At 40.1% G+C, this 22,123-nt stretch overlaps 1 protein-coding gene and 1 pseudogene across 4 annotated transcripts in view; one reads left to right on the top strand and one right to left on the bottom strand.

The window, feature by feature from the left end:
- Window positions 1–752: 752 nt before the first annotated feature.
- The window catches only part of EMCN (endomucin), a 71,287-nt gene continuing 49,916 nt past the window's right edge, over window positions 753–22,123 (bottom strand). For 3 of the 4 annotated variants that reach the window (XM_061582863.1, XM_061582861.1, XM_061582860.1), the window contains 7 exons: window positions 18,898–18,948; window positions 13,422–13,517; window positions 12,147–12,171; window positions 9,072–9,133; window positions 6,190–6,268; window positions 5,550–5,623; window positions 753–3,370 (listed from right to left, as the gene is read on the bottom strand). In XM_061582863.1, coding sequence (XP_061438847.1) covers window positions 5,596–5,623; window positions 6,190–6,268; window positions 9,072–9,133; window positions 12,147–12,171; window positions 13,422–13,517; window positions 18,898–18,948 — 341 coding nt within the window. In that variant the 3' untranslated portion in view covers window positions 753–3,370; window positions 5,550–5,595. The remainder of the gene's footprint in view (window positions 3,371–5,549; window positions 5,624–6,189; window positions 6,269–9,071; window positions 9,134–12,146; window positions 12,172–13,421; window positions 13,518–18,897; window positions 18,949–22,123) is intronic. The other variant, XM_061582862.1, reaches the window with a different exon arrangement.
- LOC133364677 (5S ribosomal RNA) lies at window positions 19,427–19,545 on the top strand (annotated as a pseudogene).

Here is a 22,123-nt window from a genome sequence, read left to right as displayed (position 1 = left end):
CCCTTCCAACTGGGAACCAGTCAGTTTCTCCATATTCTGTCCTTACGATAGCCTCTTGTCCAGAGTATAGGTTGCACATCAGGACAATCAGATGCTGTGGCACCCCCATTTATTTTAAAGCATTCCATAGTTTTTCATGATCTACAGTCAAAGGCTTTGCTGTAATCTATAAAGCACAGGGTGATTTCCTTCTGAAATTCCTTGGTCCGTTCCATTATCCAAAGTATGTTTGCGATATGATCTCTGGTGCCTCTTCCCTTTCTAAATCCAGCTTGGATCTCTGGCATTTCTTGCTCCATATATGGTAAGAATATCTTTACCAAAAAAGTTCAGTTCATGAAGAATCAGGACAGACCACAGGTGAAAGTGGGCGGTAGTTATAGGCAAAGTCAAGCTTTTGAATCTGGTATTCCTGGGGATCTCTCAAAAAAAGGTGAGAAAATTTAAGATTCAGCTTCATTCATGCAAGTTAACACACTCTGTGGATGGAGGAGTGAAGGGAAGGTCTTGCCTTGCCCTTCCCCTGACCTGGCCCTCATGTCCTCTCTACCTGTTGGGGGGGAGGAATTGGCTGGCACTATGCTCCTCTCCCCCTCAAATCCCTCATCTAGATACGTAGCTGCCCAACCAGAAATGTGGCTGCCCTACCTAACTAGGAAGGCTGGCCACAGGGCTGTGTGGTTGGCAAGCTACTTTGGAAGTCTACTACCCTCCTGCTTTTTAGCCTCTTTATAAGAAATATGCACAAAGAGTTCAGTTGTTCTGTTTTATTCATACTTTGCATATGTTTTCTATATTTGTGCCTGAACATTGTAAGCCTTGATCAATAAAATGTAAAAATGTTGATAAAAATGTTATTTTGCAAAATTTATTTTGCTTGTGTTGGCAAAAAAGGGCTCAGGATTCTGTCCATTGTCCCTGCTCAGTGTTCTACTCACTCTGAATCCCAACTTAAGAAGAAAAAAAATAATTCCAAAACTGGAAGACATGCAGAGGAGGATGCAAAGATAGCGAAGGAGCTGTAGACCAAATCCTGTGAAGAAAGGTTGGAGTTGGTACATCCAATCTGGAGAAGAGATGACTAAGACGTGATATGATAGACATGGTATTTGAAGGGCTATCACACAGATGATGGAGTAAAATTGTTTTCTCTTGTTTCAGAGGGCAGAACACAAATCATTGAGTTCAAATTATAAGAAAGAGGATTTCAACTAAACGTTAGAAAATAAACATTCTGACAGTATAAAGTGTTTGACAGTGGAAGAGACTGCCTCTTAAGTTGGTACACTCTCCTTTGTTAGATGTTTTTAAGCAGAGGCTGGAGCCACATCCCCACCATTCATTTATTCCACTATTATTCCACTTTAAACAGTCATGCCTTCTCATAAAGAATCCTGGGAACTGTAGTTTGTTAAGGGTGTTGAGAGTTGTTAGGAGACCCCTATTCCCTTCACAGAGTTACAGTTCTCAGAGTTGCCTGGGAGCCCTGACTGTATAATAGTGTTTTTATGGATAGTGCTGATGTGACCTGGATGGCTACCTATGAGGGACATATAGCAGCAGATTTCCTGCACTGGCAGCAGGGCTGGACTGCTAAATGACCCTTTGAGATCCATTACAACTCTATGATACTTTGAAGTTCGCCACAGTTTTCAGTTCTTTCAGTTCCTTTACATTTTTCTATCCCTCTTTGTTACTTATACACACATGTCTTCAATGAGAAAAACAATCTGGACGTGATTACATGTATGGCTGCACCAACATTATTTTGTCTTTTGTTTTACTGATGAGCCCATGAGTTTCTTTTGCACACTGGTTAAAGTGCCACAGAAAATTTAATAATCTTGATACAAGCTAATCAAGATCTTTGCAGTGCTTCATTTGTGCATACCACCAGATAATTCAGAACTCCGAAGTAATTGTGAACAATTTTGGATGAGGATGTTTTGGGGAGCAGTCTGAGGTCACCTCTTTTATGTCCTCCTAGATTTCACCGGGCAGTAATCTTGTGATTTTAAGTTTTGTTTTTGCTACTTTGGGATAGACATATGAGCTGTTCTGTGGGAGTACTCTGTTGCTCAGTGGTAGAGCATTTGCTTTGCATGCAGAAGATTCCAGGTTCAAACCCTGGCATCTCCAGTTAGAGCTTGGAATATCCCTTGCCTGTAACCCTGGAGAGCTGCTTCCAGCCACCGTAGACAATACTGAACTGGATAAACCAATGGTCTGAATCATTATAAGGCAGCTTCCTCTGCTCCTATAGCATTTAATACTTTTAGAAAGCTAAATTCTACATCTACTTCTGCATTCTATCCTTCTGCAGTGTAATCATGGAAGACTGAGGGCCAAATTATGTATTCCATGCCATGATTTCTCTCTGCCTCCTCTCTGAATTTTATTTCTCGCACAATTCAGTCACCGAGGATACAAGTTGAAGTAGAAAAGTGGTACAGGAGAGGTTTTTTTTTTCTTAAACTTTTCCTTCAGACCCAGCATCAGCACCTGAAAGCCTTAAGCTACTGTGTTGTTCTGGGGTGTTGTAAGAAGTTAAAATGTAAGGGGGAAATGACAGGAAGGAAATGGTTAATAAGATGCTTCTGTTCCTCCCTTTCTACCTGAAATTGCATCCTTATTGGCCACCTCCTGTCAAAAGAAAATGTCCCCTCCCACACACAACAAAAATCTACACAATATGGCTTGGATCCTAAGTTTTCCCTCTGTTCAAGTAAAGGAGGAGATTTCTGCAGACTCCCCCCTATCTGCAGCACTCTGCACAGTACCCCACACCAGTCTCAAAAATCCCCCAACCCCCAGGAGTAGAGTGTTTTGAGGGCACAGGGAGTTACATAGGGATGGGAGAAGCTGGAAAGCCCCATTTTGCAAATGCTTTCCATTTATGGAAGGAAAGTTAGGATAGCAATGTGTAGCTTGACCTACACATAGCCTCTATTTAGTCTATGGTGTGAAACATTTTATTTTATTTTATGGGAAGGTACAAGGAAACTTCTTAACATTTTTCCCTTTGCAGGCAGAACATTTTTTATGTACAAAGCCCATCACCATTAGTCAAATATCAGCTGATTTATACATTAGTTTTGTAAGATGTGAACATTTCATGTGTGGAAAACAATAAATATGTACTATACACCAGTTAGCCACTAAGAAAAGTACAATGGGCTTCTTATAAAAAAACAAAAACAGAAGGCATATAGAAGAAAAGTGGCAATGTAGATAAGATTATTATGAAGTAGGTGTGCACACTCTGTCTGTAAATGTGGAAATGCCATCAATTTACGTTGCTCCAGTGGAATGTCTGCTTTGGTGACTGGTTGTTTCCAAGAGGAAATCATAAAGTACGATGTCTTCACACCTGAAAGGTAGCAATGTTACATAAGGTTATTTATTCTCCCAAGATTAGTCTGGGTTCGTTTTATGAAGGTCATTTAGGCTGATTTCACGGAGCCAAAATAAAATGAACCCTATTATATAAACGTGTGGTTAAAACATTTATTTGTTATGTTAGTAAACTGTCACTCAACAATTTGTACATTTACTTAAATACTTACTTAATCCCCCCCCCAAAAAATACTAGTTGGCTCATCTGAAGACATGGGTAGCTGCTTGGAGAGTTGTAAACTCCCCTCTGAAATCTCCTCCAGACCATCTTAATAGATCTGACCCTTCACATTTATTATTATTATTATTATTATTACTACTACTACTATTACTATTACTATTACTATTACTATTAGATTTAAGTATTGCTTATATGCCAAAATGGCTTCTAAAATACATGCATGATTAAAATACCCAATTACAATTCAATCAGAATATTAAAACATCCTTAATTAAAATATACAATGAAACAAACTAGTTTAAAACATGACAAAACATTTAAAAACAATCATACCAGTTAATAAAAAGTCAGGAGTTCAAGTGCAGAGGAATCCTTGCATAAACAGGTTTGTTTTCAGGAGGTGGCAGAATGCCAATACTGATGGAGCATCTTGTATTTCAGCATTCCCCAACACTGGTGTCACCCAGCAGTGTAGTGGCAAATTCAGAAGTGCAGAGTCCCTTCATGATAGTCACAACCACGCCCCTCCCATCCTTTTGTTTTGTTTTGCTGCTGGGTTGGGAATGAAATCCTTGTTAATGCCTTCTTCCACAACAATAGACATTTCTAGGAGTCAATCATCATGAAAGAAGATTTTATTAGCTACTGTGAAGAGTCTTCTCAGTGGCTGACTCACCTCCTTTCACTCTGATTGGTTCTAATCATCAGGAAATGAGAAGAAAGCATGTTAGAATGTTCTTCTCAGTGGCTAATAGACTCCCCTTTCATGCTGATTACCTTGTAGGATACTGGTGACAAAGGGACCATGCTGGGACTCTGCTCCCAAAAAAGTAAATGGTCTAAGAACCACCAAGTCCCTAGATGACTATACCCCTGTGCCACCATGTTATCACAAGCCAATAATCATAAGGCTGTTGCAAAACTAACAGGGTTCCATTTGTTGAATATAATGCCTTTAACTGAGCAATGGAGCCAAGACAGGTGACTGTAGAAGCCAAGCCCTTCATAAGCACTAACTGCAAGCCAGTTGAGATGTTTCTTTCACTGTGACAATCTGAATTCCTGTGGCAAGTTTTCCACCTCCTGTCTGTATAGCATAGAACTTATTGCATAAGATGGAGTCATCACACTTTGAATCCCCCCACCTGTGAGTCACACCAATTTTCATTGCCAGTGAGAATGAAGAAACTGCAGAACAGAAACTGTTATGCTTCATGACATCACTGTCAGCTGCCATGTTACTAGGGATGGAAGGAGCTATCATTTTTTGTTCTCCCAGTTTCTCATTTTTTCAATATTTCAGTTCTTCACATTTCTGGAGCAATTTGTGATCTTTTTAAAAAAAATCCTAATGGAAATTATTCAGCAGTTTAGTGCAATTCTCTTAATAAACACATTTTCATATGCAGTTTTGACTAATAATACACATTTTTTCAAGCAATTTCTGACAATGCGTTTTTGTTATTTTCATGAATATATTCATTTTAAGCACATTTTCCTCTAATATATGCATTTTTGTAAACATTGGTTGGAGAACTGCATCGGAAAATTCAAAGTTTTGAAGGAAGTCTGTGTTTTGGAAAATGTGAATTTGATAAATTGGCTTTAAATGTGAACTGAATCAAATTTCTCGCCCATCCCTACATGATACCTTTATGCAACCTATTACACAGCCTCCTAGTATCTCAAGCATAACTGACCAGCTTCTACCTAAAACTGGCCCAAACAGTCTTCCATTTTCTCTCCCCATGGTGTCAGAACAGTGATCCTCCAAACTGCAAATAGCTTCTCTGAGATGTTTCTCCACCTTGCCATCATTGCTTGGGGACCTGTAACAGAGTTTGCTCCAAACCCTTTGAGGTGTATAAGAAAAAGGATTTCTGCCTTTCCTAGCAAAAAACTTTTGAATGCCGCTGAAAAGGAGAGATATAAATCCAGTGTTTAGCAAATGGAAAGAAAGCTTTGAACGTACACATTTGTTGCCAAGGTGTGAAGACGAATCATTGTGCGGCCGAGTTTTATTCCTCCCTTGAGAAGACTGCTCGCCTAAGTAATAGGAAATTGTGTCAATTAATTAGGTACAAAGATGTAATCACATCAAAGTTTGCTGTATTAGCCACGGGCCATTGCAGTCAGTGGAGAAGAGCCATAGAAATGGCATCTATCCAGAAAAATGAGGCTCAAATATTAATCTAGCATGTCTGCATTGCATACGGATGCATAATGAGAAATTATTTCAGTTAATCATTTATTGTTCTAAACAAAGGAGTGGGGAAGGCTTATCTTTCCCCAAGTATAGCTCAGAGGTAGTCAACGTATTATTCTCCAGATGTTGTCAATTATAACTCCCATCATCCCTGATCACCTCACACACTAGCTGGGGCCTATGGGAGTTGTAGTCCACTGCATATGGAGGGCACCATGTTAGCTACCCCTGACACGGCTCTACACAGGCAGATGTTGGGATATGTTCTGCCACCACGATAAATGCCTTCTGGAAGTAACTTAAGCCCAATCTTAATGGCATAGATTTAAACCAAAATTCTAAGCACACAGTCAAATACATGGACTGGAGACACAGGCTGCAGTTCTTAACCAATGGGAGTACTCACATTGGTTTGAAGGGCTCCAAAGGTAATGACATGCCTAAAGGCAAGTCATATGAGGAAAGAGTCAAGAAACTGGACATGCCTGGCCCAGAAGGAAAATAAATGTTAATGGGGAATAGAAATAGTTTAAAACAATATAAAATCTTACTCAAATAGATAGGATGACAACCATCCAAATCTACTCAGCACCATCAGTATACTGAATACCAATGGATGGGGGTCATGAGAAGGAGAGTGCTATTGTACTCATGTCCTGCTAGTAAACCCATCTGGTAGGCCACTGTGACAACACAATACCTTTGGTCTGATCCAGCAGTGTTTTTATGCTCATAAAGGTTAAATAACTGGAGTATTAACAAGGTTTTATGGAGCTCCCTGGTAGGCTCTTAATGGAGACTTGCAACGGTTGCCCCTCCCCCGACCACAGAAAAAGAAAGTGGATGGATTGTGCTTAAGCAGACAGGTCACAGTTAATTCACTGTTTTAAATGTAGCACAGGTACCAGATGTGCCCCCACCCAGAGAGGATTGGCGGAGCCAGTCTGTTCTCATATGTCAAGCCTGGGGGTGCACAAATCTGTAAATTTTGGTTTGTCTCGGTTTCTAATTTTTCTAATCTTCAGTTTTTTCACATTTGCACATCAATGTGCATTTTTAAAAAGACTCTCATGAAAACTTGCTAGCATTTTAGTGCCAATATTTCTCCTAATATATACATTTTTGCATGTAATTTTGCTTAATATAAACATTTTTGCAAAGTAATTTCACCTAAAACAATGCATTTTTGTAATGTTCATTAGTATATGTAATTATATGCACACTTTACCTTAGCATATGCATTTTTATACACATTACTTGGCTGGAGAACTGCACTGCAACATTTGGAGAAGTATGAATTATGAAGGATGGCTGTGTTTTGGTCCATGTATTATTTCCAAAAATGTGAAATAGGTGGGCTCATCTATAAATGAGAGCTGAATCAAAATTCTTCCCCATCCTAGTCAAACAGCAACTGTTTGAACCAGTGCAGAGATAACTCATAACCACGGTTAAGCTTTTTAAGATCATGGTTATGTGTTATGTCTGCACTAGGGCAGAGAACTGAGCTATAACTTTTGGCTGCTGTCCCATCTTTCTGCGCATTTTCTGCTATTATGAACTGCTTTCTTCTGGATTCTATAGATCTTGAGAAGTTAGGCTCATTCCTTCATAAGACACAGATGAAGGTGAATATGATTACATGTATGAAAAAGAAACATCCCAGGAAGATTTGGACGCAGAAGAACCTTTACTTTCAGGCCCTTTTATTGCAAAAATATATATATTAACATTTCACAGAACCCAAAAGGCAAAAGTGGATTTATACTTCTGGAGATGTGTGTGAGCTGAAAATGTATTAAACGTTTGAAAATTCAGCTGCAAAGTATATTAAATATGAATCAAATTAACTGGAGTGTGAGAGGGAAGAGGAAAAAATAATGTTCCTTGAGTGGTTATGACTCAGTTCTCTTCCAAATATAGTCTGCATACAACATTGTTCAGTAATGAGTTTATTGAGCAGTTGCTCTGCAGAAGGAGGACTCATAGCCATGGTGGAAGATTCAGAATCTCCCAGAGGCACTGGAAGCTCATGTCCCATTTCCTAAAAAGTAAAAAACCTGTGATTCTCCTGTTACTGAAAGTAAGGCATCGCTAAAACTAAGAGGAATACTTTGATAACTCTCTAATAGTGTTTTCTCAACTGCATTCCGTTGAGCCCTGGCAAGTTTTTATTAGGGATTTTTCTATGAGAACAATAAATCCCAGGGTATGGTCTGAAGTCACACAAGGTAGGTCTGGGTCTGGTCAATGCTTTCGATGGCTGACTGCCTGAGAGCCATATATATATCACCTTAGGTCCAATAATGGAAGAAAGGAGGAGGACTAGCCCAAGACATTTTGCTGTCTCAGGAGAATGACAAGATGGCACCCCTTCCTTTTCCATATACAGAAGCTGACTGGACTGGCAATCGAATCTTATTTCAACACTGGTGATGGAACAACATCCCTCCACTGCACTTGGGGGCAACATGCCAGTTCAGGGCCAAAGGGCCAGTCATGTGGCACACATAGTTCTCTTCCTCAACACCTTGCTACCACTCCCAAACCCCTGCAATCTGCTGCCTGAAGCGGCTGCCTTACTTTGCCTAATGGTAGAGCCAGCCCTGGAAAGGAGAGATTATAATTGTAAGTAAATATAGACAAAATTAAAAAAACAAATTTCCCTAAATGACATCTTGCCCACTATAACTGCTCTTCCTCTGTGATAGGCACTCCCAGAGGTGCGCTAGCCATGTGCTGGGATGCATCACAGGGAAGGGCTGTAGCTCTATAACAGAGCATATGCTTTGCATGCACAAGGTCCCAGGTTCAGTTCAGTCCAGTCCCTGGCATCTCCAGGTAGGGTTGAGAAACCCTGTAGAACCACTGCCAGTCTAGCAACACTGAGCTAGATGGACCAATAGCCTGATTCAGTATAAGGCAGTTTCCTATGGACCGTGTTAGGGCGCCTGAGGTTTGGTTCTTTTGAGCTGGGCTCCAGATTTCTTGTCTCATTCCGTCCCTTTAAAAAAAACTTATTTTTTTAAAATAAAAAACTGCTTACAGGACGAGACCCCACCCACTTACCATCCATATAAATTAGAATATGCAAATTTTATGCACATTTGGGTAATGGTCTCTGCACTAAGTGTCCCTGAGGTGCACTCTCAGTTCACCCAGGCCAACTATGAGGGTCAATGGGCTGGAAAAGAAAAGGTTTCCTTTAAACCTAACCAAATTTTTAAAACCTCCCTTTCATTTCTTGCTAGCTCTCAGCATAGGCACTGACAAGCTGTCATGACTTACCAGTTTCTGGGGAAGTTGTCTTCACAGAAATAAGCTTCACATTCTCTTTATCTGATGGGGCTCTGTTGGGAGATGTTGAAGGGTGTTTGGAGACATTTATATCATGAGAGAAATTGGAGACATTTTATATCATGAGAGAAAAGCAATACATTTCTAGAAGACGATTCAATCTAGCCAATCTAAGCCAATACCTGTTCACTGAGAATTCATCCTGATTTATTTGCACAAAGTATGTGGGGAGGTTAAATGGCATCAACTATTTATTGAGATGTTTTGTTTGTGGAAGGTTATACAACATTGCAATTGAACAATAGTTATCCTGCATTTTCCAGTGCATTTCCTCATCACTTTTCTTATAATTAAAGTCTGGGTTTTTTGGGGAGTGGGGTGAGAACAGATTTGCAACAGCATGAAATCACCTTTAATTGTGCAACCTTAATTTGTTGGTATGTGACTGTGTCCCACTCCAAAATAGTGATAATCTGGCAGCACACCTAGTGGAAGTACCAGGGCCTGAATTGGTATATTTTCTAGGTGAATATTATGGAAGGCACCATAAGCAGCAACTGCATTCTCTAAACTGGACGGGGATAGTGAAATTTGGGGAAAATCTACTCTGTCTGAAAGAATGGCCAAGCTGACCATATTCACAATTACATTTGGAAAATGCTATCTGAAAAGACTGCCATTTGGGATCACTGGAGCCTTGAAGATCTTCCAGAGGTAACAGAATGAACCGGAAAAGGATGTCAGGAATGCACTGTTTTTTGAGATTACAGTTTGGTGTTTGGGACAACAGTAGAGGAATATGGCAAAACCCTGAAGGAAGTCCACCTGAATCAGCAAGTCAAGGATTTATAACAAAGAAAAAAGCAACTTCTTCCTGCACAAAATTAAAAATTTGGAAGAGAAAATAAACAAGAATGGAGTAAGCTTTAATCTAGTCAAGGAATGGGTTATTAGCAAATTGGAAACATCCACTGGTTCCAGAGCTTAGGTGTGTATTGGCCACAGTAAGCTCCCTGGGACATTGCCTGACAAATGTGTTTATAATACAAATGCCATTCAAATGACAAGAAAGGGGATTTCAACAAAACATGAGGAAGAAATTCCTGGTGATACAAGCAGTGGAGGCTGGTCCATTAGTGCAAATGGGGCATTACTCCACTAACTTCAGTCTGCCCTCTTGCCTGCCTTCTTATGGTCCAAGGGGTGGTCCTGACTGCAGCAACAGACAGTGGGGTGGTGCGGTGGCACTCATATGACCTCCCAGAAGCAGAGTTGCTGCTGTTTACCAGGAAGGAGAGTAAATGCACCAGCTACACAAATGCACCAGCAGAGCCAAAACTGATGCATTTGCCGGTGCATTTGCACAGCATCAATATTTCTGCTGTCTCACTCTTCTCACTCTCCCTCCCAGTAAGTAGCAGTGACTCTGCTGCAGGAAGGTCAGGTGAATGCCACCACCCCACCATGCCACCTGCTACTCCCTGGCTGTCAACTTCCTCCTCCTTAGTCTCTGTGTTGCTCTTACAGAACTCAGCAGGGAGGAGGATGGGGACAAAACTAGAATTAGTTGCCTCTGCCTGTCATTGGCTGTGGCTCCACCTACTGTTGGCCTCCCTGCCTTCCACCCTACGAGTCCCAATGGGCAGCAGCCACCACAGGGTGCAAGCTGTTCAACAGCAGAACAGACTGCTGCTAAAAGTGGTGGATTGTCCTTCATGAAAGGTTTTTAAGTAGAAGCTGGGGTGGCCTTTTTAGTAGAGGCTATTAAGGATGCTGTAGCAACAATTGTAGGTGATTATCAAGGTCCCTTTCAACTCTAAACAGAAGAAGTATGTCGTCTGACTCTGGGAATGTGAGCAAGAGACTATTTTAGGGGAATCAAAGAAATCAATCCCCTCAACTGCCCTCATTCTGAAATTTTGTGACCGCAACAGGCCCACATTGGTGATTACAGATGCCATTAGCTACAGAAGTAGGAGGTACACTGATACAGTTGCATGAACTTGAATGGAGATCAGTTGCATTTTGTTCTTATATAGTTAAAGATGTGGAGAAGCCACACACACAGATCAAGAAGAAATGTTTGATATGTGTGAGAACATCTGGTTGTGTGAACAGACGTCTTGAAATGAACAACAGACTGCAAATCTCTTGTCACTAGGGGATGGGAAGTTCTGTCAATTTCAGTTTTCTCAGTTTCTTATTTCTCCAGTCTTAAATTCAGTTCTCCACATTTCTGCAGCAATTTGTGATTTTCCTCATGGGAATTTTTAACATTTTAGTTCAAATTTATCCTAATAAACACATTTTTGTATGCAATTTTGACTAATGTACACATTTTTGCAAGGAATTTCTTCTGATATAATGCAATTTTGAATGTTATTTTCATTGATATATTCCTTTCTATGCACATTTTCCTCTAATATATGCGTTTTTGTAAATGTTGGTTGGAGAATTGCATTGCAAAATTTGGACAAGTGTGAATTTTGAAGGATGGCTGTTTCAGTCCTCATATTGTTTTGGAAAGTGCAAACTTGATAGATTCAGCTTTAAATGTGAACTGAATTTCTCCTCCATCCCTCCTTGTCATGCTAATTAATGGGAAGGATTGAGCCCACACTCTGTTGCGATGTAAAGACTTTCTTGATAAGGCGGAAGCAGTTGCTGAATTTGTGTCTCAAAAGAAATGGATAATAGCAGACACTGTCAGAAAACCAGTGCCACAGCTGGATTCATCTGAATTTGAGGAAAATAGGAACTGGGTTGCAGATACAGGAATCCAGAGGATTGGAAGATCATCTGAACTGCTTCTAGTTGCAGAATCAGGTTTTCAAAACCTGGAGCACTATACCAGAGGTAGCCAATGTGATGTCCTCCTGATGTCGTTAGACTACAGTTATCATTCCTGACCACTGGCCATGCTAGCTGGAGCTGGTGGGTTCTGGATTCCCACAATACCTGGAGGGCACCATGTTGGTATCACTGCCATGGAGAGACAACTGCCATAAGGTGTCTGTGTCTTATTATGAAGGATCAGAAGGACAGGAAGAAACAGAAACAACTTACTGTTCAGTTCCATTTTCTTGTCTCTCTGGAAGGAGAAGGAAATTCACATTATGTTAATATTCCAGCTATGTGTGTCAGAGAGTAGGTTTCTAGCTTAGGCCCCATCCTCACCATACATGTAAAGCACTATTATATCACTTTAACAGTCATGGCTTTCCTTAAACAATCCTGGGAACCATAGTTGAGGAAACCACTAATCCCCTCACAGAGCTACATTTCCCAGAGTTCTCTGGGAAAAGGGATGTATTGTTAAACCACTCTGGGAACTGTAGGCCTGTGAGAGGAAGAGGGGTCTCCTAACAAGTCCCAGCACCTTTAAACTACAGATCCCAGGATTCTTTAGGGGGAAAGCTATGAGTGTTAATGTGATATAATAGTGCTTTAAAAGCATAGTGCAGATATGGCCCTGGTCTTTTCCATCATCTTTCAATCTTTAACATACCATGATTGTTCTTCTAGTATATTGTTGTAAGCACGCAATGTGAGCAATCTCTGAATTCAGCAGTAAGGACTGAATTACTTGCCAGAAGTATACAGCCAGAAGCAATTCCTGGAGCAATAAGAATGGGAGCCTAACTATCTCCTCTTTTCTAAGAGAGCAAAAAGCTACTCATGTGAATGGTATTAAATAGGGGCAAGTGGGACTTGGAACAAAATGTTGTAGTATGGAGAGCTGCCATTCAGGTTTTCAGCTATTCCATTGATTGCCCTCCCCCAGCTCCTCTTTGCAATAGTCAGTCAGTATTCCATGCAAACGAAGCATGATCAGTCCTCATAGGGCCATTTGGGGGTCACTACTGATTTTCTGCAAACCTTGGAGTTTCAATAAGCCTTTTGATAGCTCCTTCTTGTGCAAGGGTGCTGGATGATGTCGCTTGTTGGCTGCATAAGAAGCAGTACTCACAGCTTGAACATCAGAAGTGGAAGAAATGATACTCAGTGGAGTATCAGCTACTACAGTTTTGTGAGGGAAGCACATTAGGGATTCTGCAGTCCCTAGTCACGGAAGCTACAGACAGACTTTCATGAGTAGCCTTATAAGTAAAAAAAAAATTCTAGCTAATTGTTTGGAGTGTCTTTAAATGCAAAATGCAAAATAAGCTTTTAAAGATGTAACATATTGAACATCACAATTAAAAATAAAACTAGTTCTCACAAAAAATTCAATGAGTACAAAAATATTCTAACAAATATGTTGCAGCTACAATTATAATAAAGACCATAATTAAAACCCATTTTAAATATTTTCTAAATAAAAAAAAGTTGAATAAATACCTGGAGTTGTTTTCAAGCACATTCTGTACAATGCCACCAGAAGGAATACTGAGAGAGATATGACGATCAAGGCAATGATGACTGGCAAAATAATGGCTGCATGCAATGAAGAAATTTTTTTTCATTCACACATAAAAACTTACATTCTTTTTTCCTTTCTTTTTGAAATGAGAAATAAAATAAAATAAAAACTATGCTGATTATAGGGGGATATTTGAACTGGAACTTAGAAGGCATGACAATGAAGGATCTATCAAATAAAAAATGGAAGCAACAATGCAAAACTAGAAAGAGTTTTAATAACTGTAAAAACCAATTAAGTCTTCTTAAAATATTTAAAGAATGGGATATCAGAGAAGTTTGGGGAGAAGGGCATCCAGGAGTTTTATGTTCAACTCCCCAAGATTTCAAACTCAAACATGTATTGATTTTATACTAGTCACAACATCCTTAATGTCAATGGTACAATCATCTAAGATTGTTATTATTAAAATAACAAATCATGCCCCAGTGGAGGCAGCTCTCACATTGGCTCCTCCAGAACAGAGCTCATACATTTGGTCCTTCAGCCCAACTTTAATTGCAAATCGGGAGGTTAAAGAATCATTGAGAAATCACCTCATTAATTATTTTAATGATAATAACATAGCAGAGTTCTCTCAAGGAGTGCTTGGGGAGGCAATAAAAGCCATTATTAGGGGGATTTGCTTTAAAGAAAAGGCAACAACGTAATGCTGGTCCCAGGAGAAAGAACAAGGGTTAGAATGAGATATTCATAATTTGGTACGAGTGTACTATGCAATAGGACCTAAAAAGGTGTACAAACTTTTAAAAGGAACTAGAGATGCTAGAAACAAACAAGACTGTGGTTAATTTATTGAAACAAAAGTGTTATGAATATGGGGGAAAGGATCTAAGATAATGGCAAATAGGCTTAGAAAAAAGAAGGCAAAAAACCCTGGTATCTGGAATAAAAAGTAAATCAGGTGAAACACTTTATTTGACTAAACAAATGTGATGAATTTGCAAGTTTTATAGCACATTATATGAATCTTCTCCCCCCCCCCCCTTGGATAAGATAAAAGGTTTCTTGAATTCAGTTCAAACACCTGCCTTAGAGGCTACAGAAAATAATATAATGGAACAGCCTATAATGGCAGAGGAGACTGAAAATGTAATTAAAAGGCTGAAGGTAGGAAAGGCCCTGGGGCCAGATGGATACACTGCTTTATTTTACTGACTGACTAACTAACTAACTAACTAACTAACTAAATAAATAAAACATATAAAGAAATTATAACTCCACATATAACTGTTTAACGCTGTCCTGAATGGTGCCTCAATTTCCCCAACAAGGAAACAATCTAGGATAGTAGCTATACCAAAACCCTTTAAGGATTTATCATTTGTTCAATCTTTCTGTCCAATTTCTTTACTAAACTTAGGCTATAAAATATTGAAATAAAATTGAAGATGTTTATAGTAAAACATATTCATGAAGACCAATTGGGCCTTGTTCCCGGGCGGATTACAGATCCAATTAGAAAACTTCTTAACATAATATATAACAGTAAGCAAACAAAGGACCCACTCACTGTTTTGTTTTTAGATATCTTTAAAGCCTTTGATTGTCTTGAACCAAATTATTTAATTGAAGTTGTTAAAAAGTACAGATCTGGCCCTAAATTTACAAAGATATTGGAACAAATATATAGCGATTCAACAGTGAAAGTGAGAATAAACAAATAGTCCTCTGTCGGGGAACAAAGCAAGGTTGTTCTCTTTCCCCACTTTTATTTGCATTGGCAATTTAGCCATAAGACTGAGAACAGTGCTACAGGGAGGAGGGGTGACTATTAAAGAAAAGGAATATGTAATTGGGTTATATGCAGATGACATGGTTTTATACACAAGGGATCAGCTGATAACAGTACCAATCATAACAGTTTCAAACAGTGGCCGGTCTAAGGGTAAATTTTGAAAAATCAGAAGTTACGTTTTTCAATACCCCTCCAGAGATACAAAATGAATTTACTAAGTTAATTAAAATTCTGGTAACTAGAACACAATCTAGATATCTATGTATACAAATAACAAAAAATTACATAAGTTATATGTGGTGAACTATGGGATATGCTGGAAAAACATAAATAAAGAGGTACAAAGATGGAAAAAGATGAACCTTTCTGTTATGGATAGATTAACAGCAGTTAAAATGTTAGTCCTTCCATGACTATTGTACCTTTTTCAAACATTACCTGTTTGGATCCCCCCCAGCCAAATTAGAAAATGACAATCTAAGATTAATAACTTGTCTCTGTTATATGGGTTGGCGATTGAAGGCAGTTGGGGAATACCTAATCTTAATATATATAATGACGCTTGCCAATTAATGCATATGGTATCTTTAATTAAAGAAGAGGAAGAAGTACAATAGGTGAGGATGGAAAATCACATTAAGGAGGACACTCCATTAAGTACGATTCCTCTCCTGAAACATGAGTGTAGGATAATGCAATGAATTAATAATAAATTCACATATACAACCTATAAGATATGGTTAAAAAGGAAGGCTCAACTAGCACCAGGAACGCTTTCAATTATATCACTTGAATATCATCCAGCGTTCAGAAATAAGGGGAGGATGTATAATCTACAGTCATGGAAAGCCAAAATGTATACAGTATGGCTTGATAGACTTTTTCAGTACTGATGGGACACCAATATAATTAGAAATGTTGAAAAATAAGTTAGGAAATATCCCATTCCCATGGTTATAAGGATGCCAACTTCAATAATTTGTCCTAAATTCAGAAACTAAAAGGGAAGCTAAGACACAGTTAACCATATTTGAGAAAATTATAATAGGGACACTAACATTGGAATCAGGATTTATTTCTAGATTTTATAAACCCTTATTATATCTGGATTATGGTCAAAATGATCATCAGAAAGAATGGTGGGAATCTAATTGAGAAATGGAAATAGAAAATGAAGATTGGATCAAACTTTGGATCATCTAAGGGACAAACTATACAAGATCAATTCTTAGTAATATGGCAGGACTTTATGTCTTATACAAATGATGATACACGCAGGAACCCAATACTTGTGGTCTATGTAGAAATATGGCGTAGATGAATAGAACTTTTTGGTAACTGGGTATATGGAAAAGGGAAGGAAGAAATGAGGTCAGATAATCAGTCGTAAAATGTGATTCCCTGAATACATGGAATAAATTGGTAGGTACTTTAGCACACTTGTAATGTTCTAAATGAACAAGACGAAAAAAATATTTTGACTATATACATGGAATTATGTTTTTACCCGCTCCTGATTGTAATATATAGTTTGCAGATTAATTTGACTTTCTCTTTGTTTTTTCCTTTTCCTTTTCCTTTTTTCTTTTTAAAAATTTAATTTGTTATGAATTGTAATGTTGAAATAACAAAACAAAAGAATATGATTTTTTTGGGGGGAAAGAAATAAAATAAAATAAAATAAAATCTCCTATGCTGATACTTTCTCTGATCACTTTCCACAGGATGCCTTTGGTAGAAGCTCTTATTTAATTTGCAGATTTCCCCCCCCAGTGCAACCACTAGGTGGCAGGCATACAGCCTTTATGAAAGGATACAGCTTGACTTCCTCCCCTGTTCATCCCAAAGCCTCTTCAGCAAACAGCAGCATCTTTGCTCTGAAGCCTGCATCTGTGTCAGAGCCTGGAAAAGTTACTTTTTTGAACTACAACTCCCATCAGCCCTAGGTAACATGGCCACTGGATTAGGCTGATGGGAGCTGTAGTTCAAAAAAGTAACTTTTCCAAGCTCTGAATTCTATATATACACTTTGTTGACAGGCCTAATGGATTATAACACTCTCTTCAGGTGAATTAAGAAGGAAATTACAAAAAAAGTGTCAATAATCACTACAGCAAAGGGATATATATAATCACACTTTGCTGTAATGACTGTTGATACTTTTTTTTTGGCAATTTCATTCATGAGAATATCTGTTTTGTGGGCGTGTCAACACTCCACCCCATGTATGTGAGTTTGCTTATCCTGGGCTGAACCACTGCCTTCAATATAGGAACAAAGAAACATAGGAAGCTGCCTTATACTGAGTCAGACCCTTGATCCATCTAGCTCAATATTATCTACACTGACTGGCAGCAGCTCTCCAGGCTTTCAGGCAGGGAGTCTCTCCCAGTCCTACCTGGAGATGCCAGACTGAAGTTGGGACCTTCTGCATGCAAGGCAGATCCTCTACCACTGAGCTATGACCCTTCCCCAATGTGCGGTCAATGCCTCAACCTACATGCAGACTGAAAATATCCAGTGGTCACATTTTCTAGTAATAACGAAATTATAAGAAGAGCTGTGCTGGATCAGACCAAAGGCCCATCTAGTCCAACATCCTATTCTCACAGTGGCCGACCGGATGCCCGTGGAAAGCCCAAAAGCACAACCTGAGCCCAGAGCTTGGACAAGTTACTTTTCTGAACTTCAACTCCCATCAGCCCCAGCCAGCATGGCCACTGGATTGGGCTGATGGGAGTTGTAGTTCAAAAAAGAACTTTTCCAAGCTCTGCCTGAGCCCAACAGTACTCTCCCCACCTGTGATTCCCAGCCATTGTTACTCAGAGGCGTACTTCCTCTGGCAGTGGAGCTAGAACACAGCCCAAAGGAGTTTAAGGTCTAGACTAGAATGCCTGTAATCCACAGTAGGATGCTTTGAGCTACAGGCATTCTAGTCTAGATCTTAAACAATTCCACTGGCTGCCAGCCCATTTTCTGAGCACAATGCGAAGTGGAAGTGGTTATCTAGAAAGCACTGAGTAGCTTGGAGCCTGACTGCTTGACGAGCTATCTTCTTCCACACGAGACTGCCCAAATGGCAAAGGCAGTGAGAAGTGGACTCTACAGGTTTTTGCCAGTTTGGATTGTGCCCTTTTCGATTGACTGGATAGAGGACAGAAAGGTGTGTGTGTAGAAACTCACCTACTCTACAAAGATAAAACTTACATTCATTGCTGTGTTCACTTTTGCCTCTGACCCCATCCACCGTCATGTGGCCCTTGGAAGGTTTCTCAGAAGGGAATGTGGCCCTTGGCTGAAAAAGTTCCCCCATTCCTGCTTTGGGCACTCACGTCCCTAAGCCAGCTCTGTGAGAGTGACCTGGTCTAGGTGTTTCAATTGTATGATATATTGACCTGCAACCTCAGGAATAATTGCAGGGCACACAGCATGAAAGGCAGTGTCAGTTGTGTGCTCATCATGTCCTCTCTCTCTCTCTGAAAGTTCTGAGACAGGCAAGGTAGAATGTCTTTTCGTGGTTAGGTTCCCCATATGCCATGGACTGAAGTAAGCGTGTGGCCATTTTATTTCAGCAGCTACTTTAGAACCAAGCACCTTCTTCTTCTTGCACAAGCTTCACATGAGGAACTGGGAGGGAACACATCACGTTTACTTACTGGTATAAGAGGGATGATCCTGTTTTTTGGCGCTTGCACTTACAGTGTTGTCTGCAAGAAAGAAAAGCGATGATCAAATTAAAATATTCAGAGTATACCAGGAGGGGTAGAGGGAGAAGTTAGCTTTAGTTTTGATTTAAAGGTAAACTTGCTTAATTTACACTTTTTGAAGCAATGTGTAAACCGAAACACGGCCATCCTTCAAAATGTGTGCATTTCTCTGAATTTTGCAATGCAGTTCTCCAACCAAGCAATGTGTACCAAAAAATGCATACGCTAGGGTAAAGTGTGCATTCAACTGCATATCTTAGTGAAAATAACATACAGGAATGTATATATTGGGGAAAATTGCATATAAAATGTGTATAGTACGAGAAATTTGCACTAAAATGCTGATAACTTTTCATAAGAACTTTAGAAAAAATTCTCAAACTGATGTGGAAATGTGGAGAACTGGGCTTGATTGGAAAAGATGAGAAACTAAGAGATCTGAAATGGATGTATTTGCCCACCTGTGTATACTGGCACTGCCTATGGCCATAATACCCTGAACACACCCAATCTTGCCTGATCTCTGAAGCTAAGCAGGGTCAGGCCTGGTTAGTGCTTGGATGGGAGACCGTCTGGGAATACCGGGTCCCGTAGACTTAGAAGAAGGCAATGGTAAACCACCCGAATACCTCTTACCATGAAAACGCTATGGATATATCCAAAAAAGATTCATAGGGCTGCCATAAGTTGTAATCGACTTGAAGGCATATAACAACAATATACTGGCACCTTTTCTGCTCTTTAAAAAATTACAACTAACCACTGGACACAAATGCAGCTGTCTTCTCTCTCCCTGCCCCCCCCACTCTGCTTCCCCACTCCAAGTCACATATAGTTTAAAGAGCAAGTATGATATCAGTCTGACAACAGAAACTGCTTTGATTCTGTTTCTCTCCCATCTCATGCAGGCTTGCATACATTCATCCAGGAGGAGGCAATGAACGCATTCAGACAGCCAAGGGCTTCCTTTTTCACATAGGCCTGTACTCCTGACATAAAGTCTCATGCACACATGCACACACACATGACATATGATATTAGGGAGGGCACTTGCGTATCACCAGAAGAGAGGACACAGGAGGGCAAATATCTGCATAAAATTCGAATAAGCTACTATATCTGCATTGATTCCAATTTAGAAATAGCGGCTATAATCTAAATACAAATACACTTACTAGTATAAGAGGGATGATCCTGTCTTTCGGTGCTTGCACTTACAGTGTCAACAGTATGCCACTATTGTGCATGCAACGGTAACCTCCAGGCTGGATTACTGTAATGCACCCTATGTGGGACTGTTCTTGAGGATGGTCCAGAAGGTGCAGCTGGTGCAATATGCGGCGGCACAACTGCTCCCTGGGGCAACATGTTAGGTCACTATTGAAATAATTGCATTGGCTGCCCATTAGCTACCGGGCCAAGTTCAAGGTTCTAGTTTTGGTGTACAAAGCCCTATATAGCTTGGGACCAGGATACCTGAAAGATCGTTTTACCCCTTATATACCCAGTTGATCACTGCACTGGAATTGGTTTTTAAGTTGTTTTTAAAGTTTTTTAAAGATGTTTTGTTTAAATATGCTTTTAAAAATGTTTTGTTTTAATATGTTTTAAAATCTTTTGTGTTTAAGATGCTTTAAAGTGCTTTCAGTGTTTTTGTTTGCCGCCTGGGGCTCCTTCCAGGAGGAAGAGCAAGATATAAATTTAATAAATAAAACAATAACAATAATAACAATACAATACATCCCACCATAGTGGCAGCAGCTGACGGTGTGATGGGGCTTCACCACTAACCTGACCTGTACCTGGCTGAATTGCTGCAGTATACTGGGATGGAGACAGGCACAGGGAGGTTGGCGCCATGCAACCATGCTGGCTGGAGTGCCAGATTGGTTCCACTAGTGAGTTTCTCATTTTTCCCAACCTTAAGTTCTCCAGATTTGTGCACCAGTTTGTGATTTTTTTATTTAAAAAGTCCCCAAGAAAATTCACCAGCATGCAAATTTCTCCTGATACACACATTTTTTTGTATGTAGTTTTGCCTAATATGCACACTTTTGCAAAGCAAACTTCCCAAATATAATACATTTTTGTATACATTACTTGACTGGGGAACTGCACTGCAAAATGTGGATAAGGGCAAATTTCAAAGGTCTCGGATTTGGTGTTGCGATCCCCCAAGCTTCTGGTATTGGGGGATCTCAACATCTGTGCCGAGGCTGCTTTGTCTGGAGCGGCTCAGGACTTCATGACCTCCATGACAGCCATGGGGCTGTCTCAATTTGTTACTGGCCCTACGCATGTGTCAGGACATACTCTAGACTTGATTTTTGCCACTGGGTTAGGGGATGGTGATCTGGGAGTAAGGAATTTTACATCTATTCCTTTGTCATGGACAGATCACCACCTATTGAGATTTAGACTCACATTGTCTTCTCCCCTCTGCAAGGGTGGAGGACCGATTAAGATGGTCCGTCCCCGGAGACTAATGAATCCTGAGGGATTTCAAAGGGCTCTAGGGAATTTTCCGGCTGATAAAACTGATGATTCTGTCGAAACCCTGGTCACTCTGTGGAATACGGAAATGACCCAGGCAGTTGACACAATCGCCCCGGTGCGCCCTCTCCGTTGCAGAGCTCAATTGGCTCCTTGGTTTACCTCGGAGCTAAGAGTGATGAAGCAAGAAAGGAGACGGCTTGAGTGCAAATGGAGGCGAACTCCCGACGGCTGTAATTATGCTCTTGTGAAGGCCTCTACCAAACGTTATGTGAAGGCGGTGAGGGCAGCAAAGAAGCAGTACTTTGCTGCCTCTATTCAGTCATCTTGTAACCGCCCAGCGGAACTTTATAAAGTTGTCCGGGGACTTCTACACTCTGGTCCTCCGGATGCAATACAACCATCAATAGCCCACTGTAATGAGTTTGCGAGGCACTTCCAAGATAAGATCACTAACATCCGCCGGGACCTTGACTCCAATATTGTAGCAGTTGAATCTAATGAGGTGTCCAGAACACAGTCTTGTCCGGTTTTATTGGATGAGTTTCAGTTGGTACAGCTCGAGGATGTGGACAAGGTGCTCGGACAGGTGCGGACGACCACTTCTGCTCTGGATCCTTGCCCCTGATGGCTAATAAAAGCTAGCAGGAATGGAACAGCCGGTTGGGCCAAGGAGGTGATT

Source organism: Rhineura floridana, chromosome 9 (genome assembly GCF_030035675.1).
Source record: "Rhineura floridana isolate rRhiFlo1 chromosome 9, rRhiFlo1.hap2, whole genome shotgun sequence".
In the NCBI taxonomy this organism is placed as follows: Eukaryota; Metazoa; Chordata; class Lepidosauria; order Squamata; family Rhineuridae; genus Rhineura; species Rhineura floridana.
The sequence above is the reverse complement of the archived record's forward strand: the minus strand, read 5'-3'. Positions and strand labels throughout refer to the sequence as shown.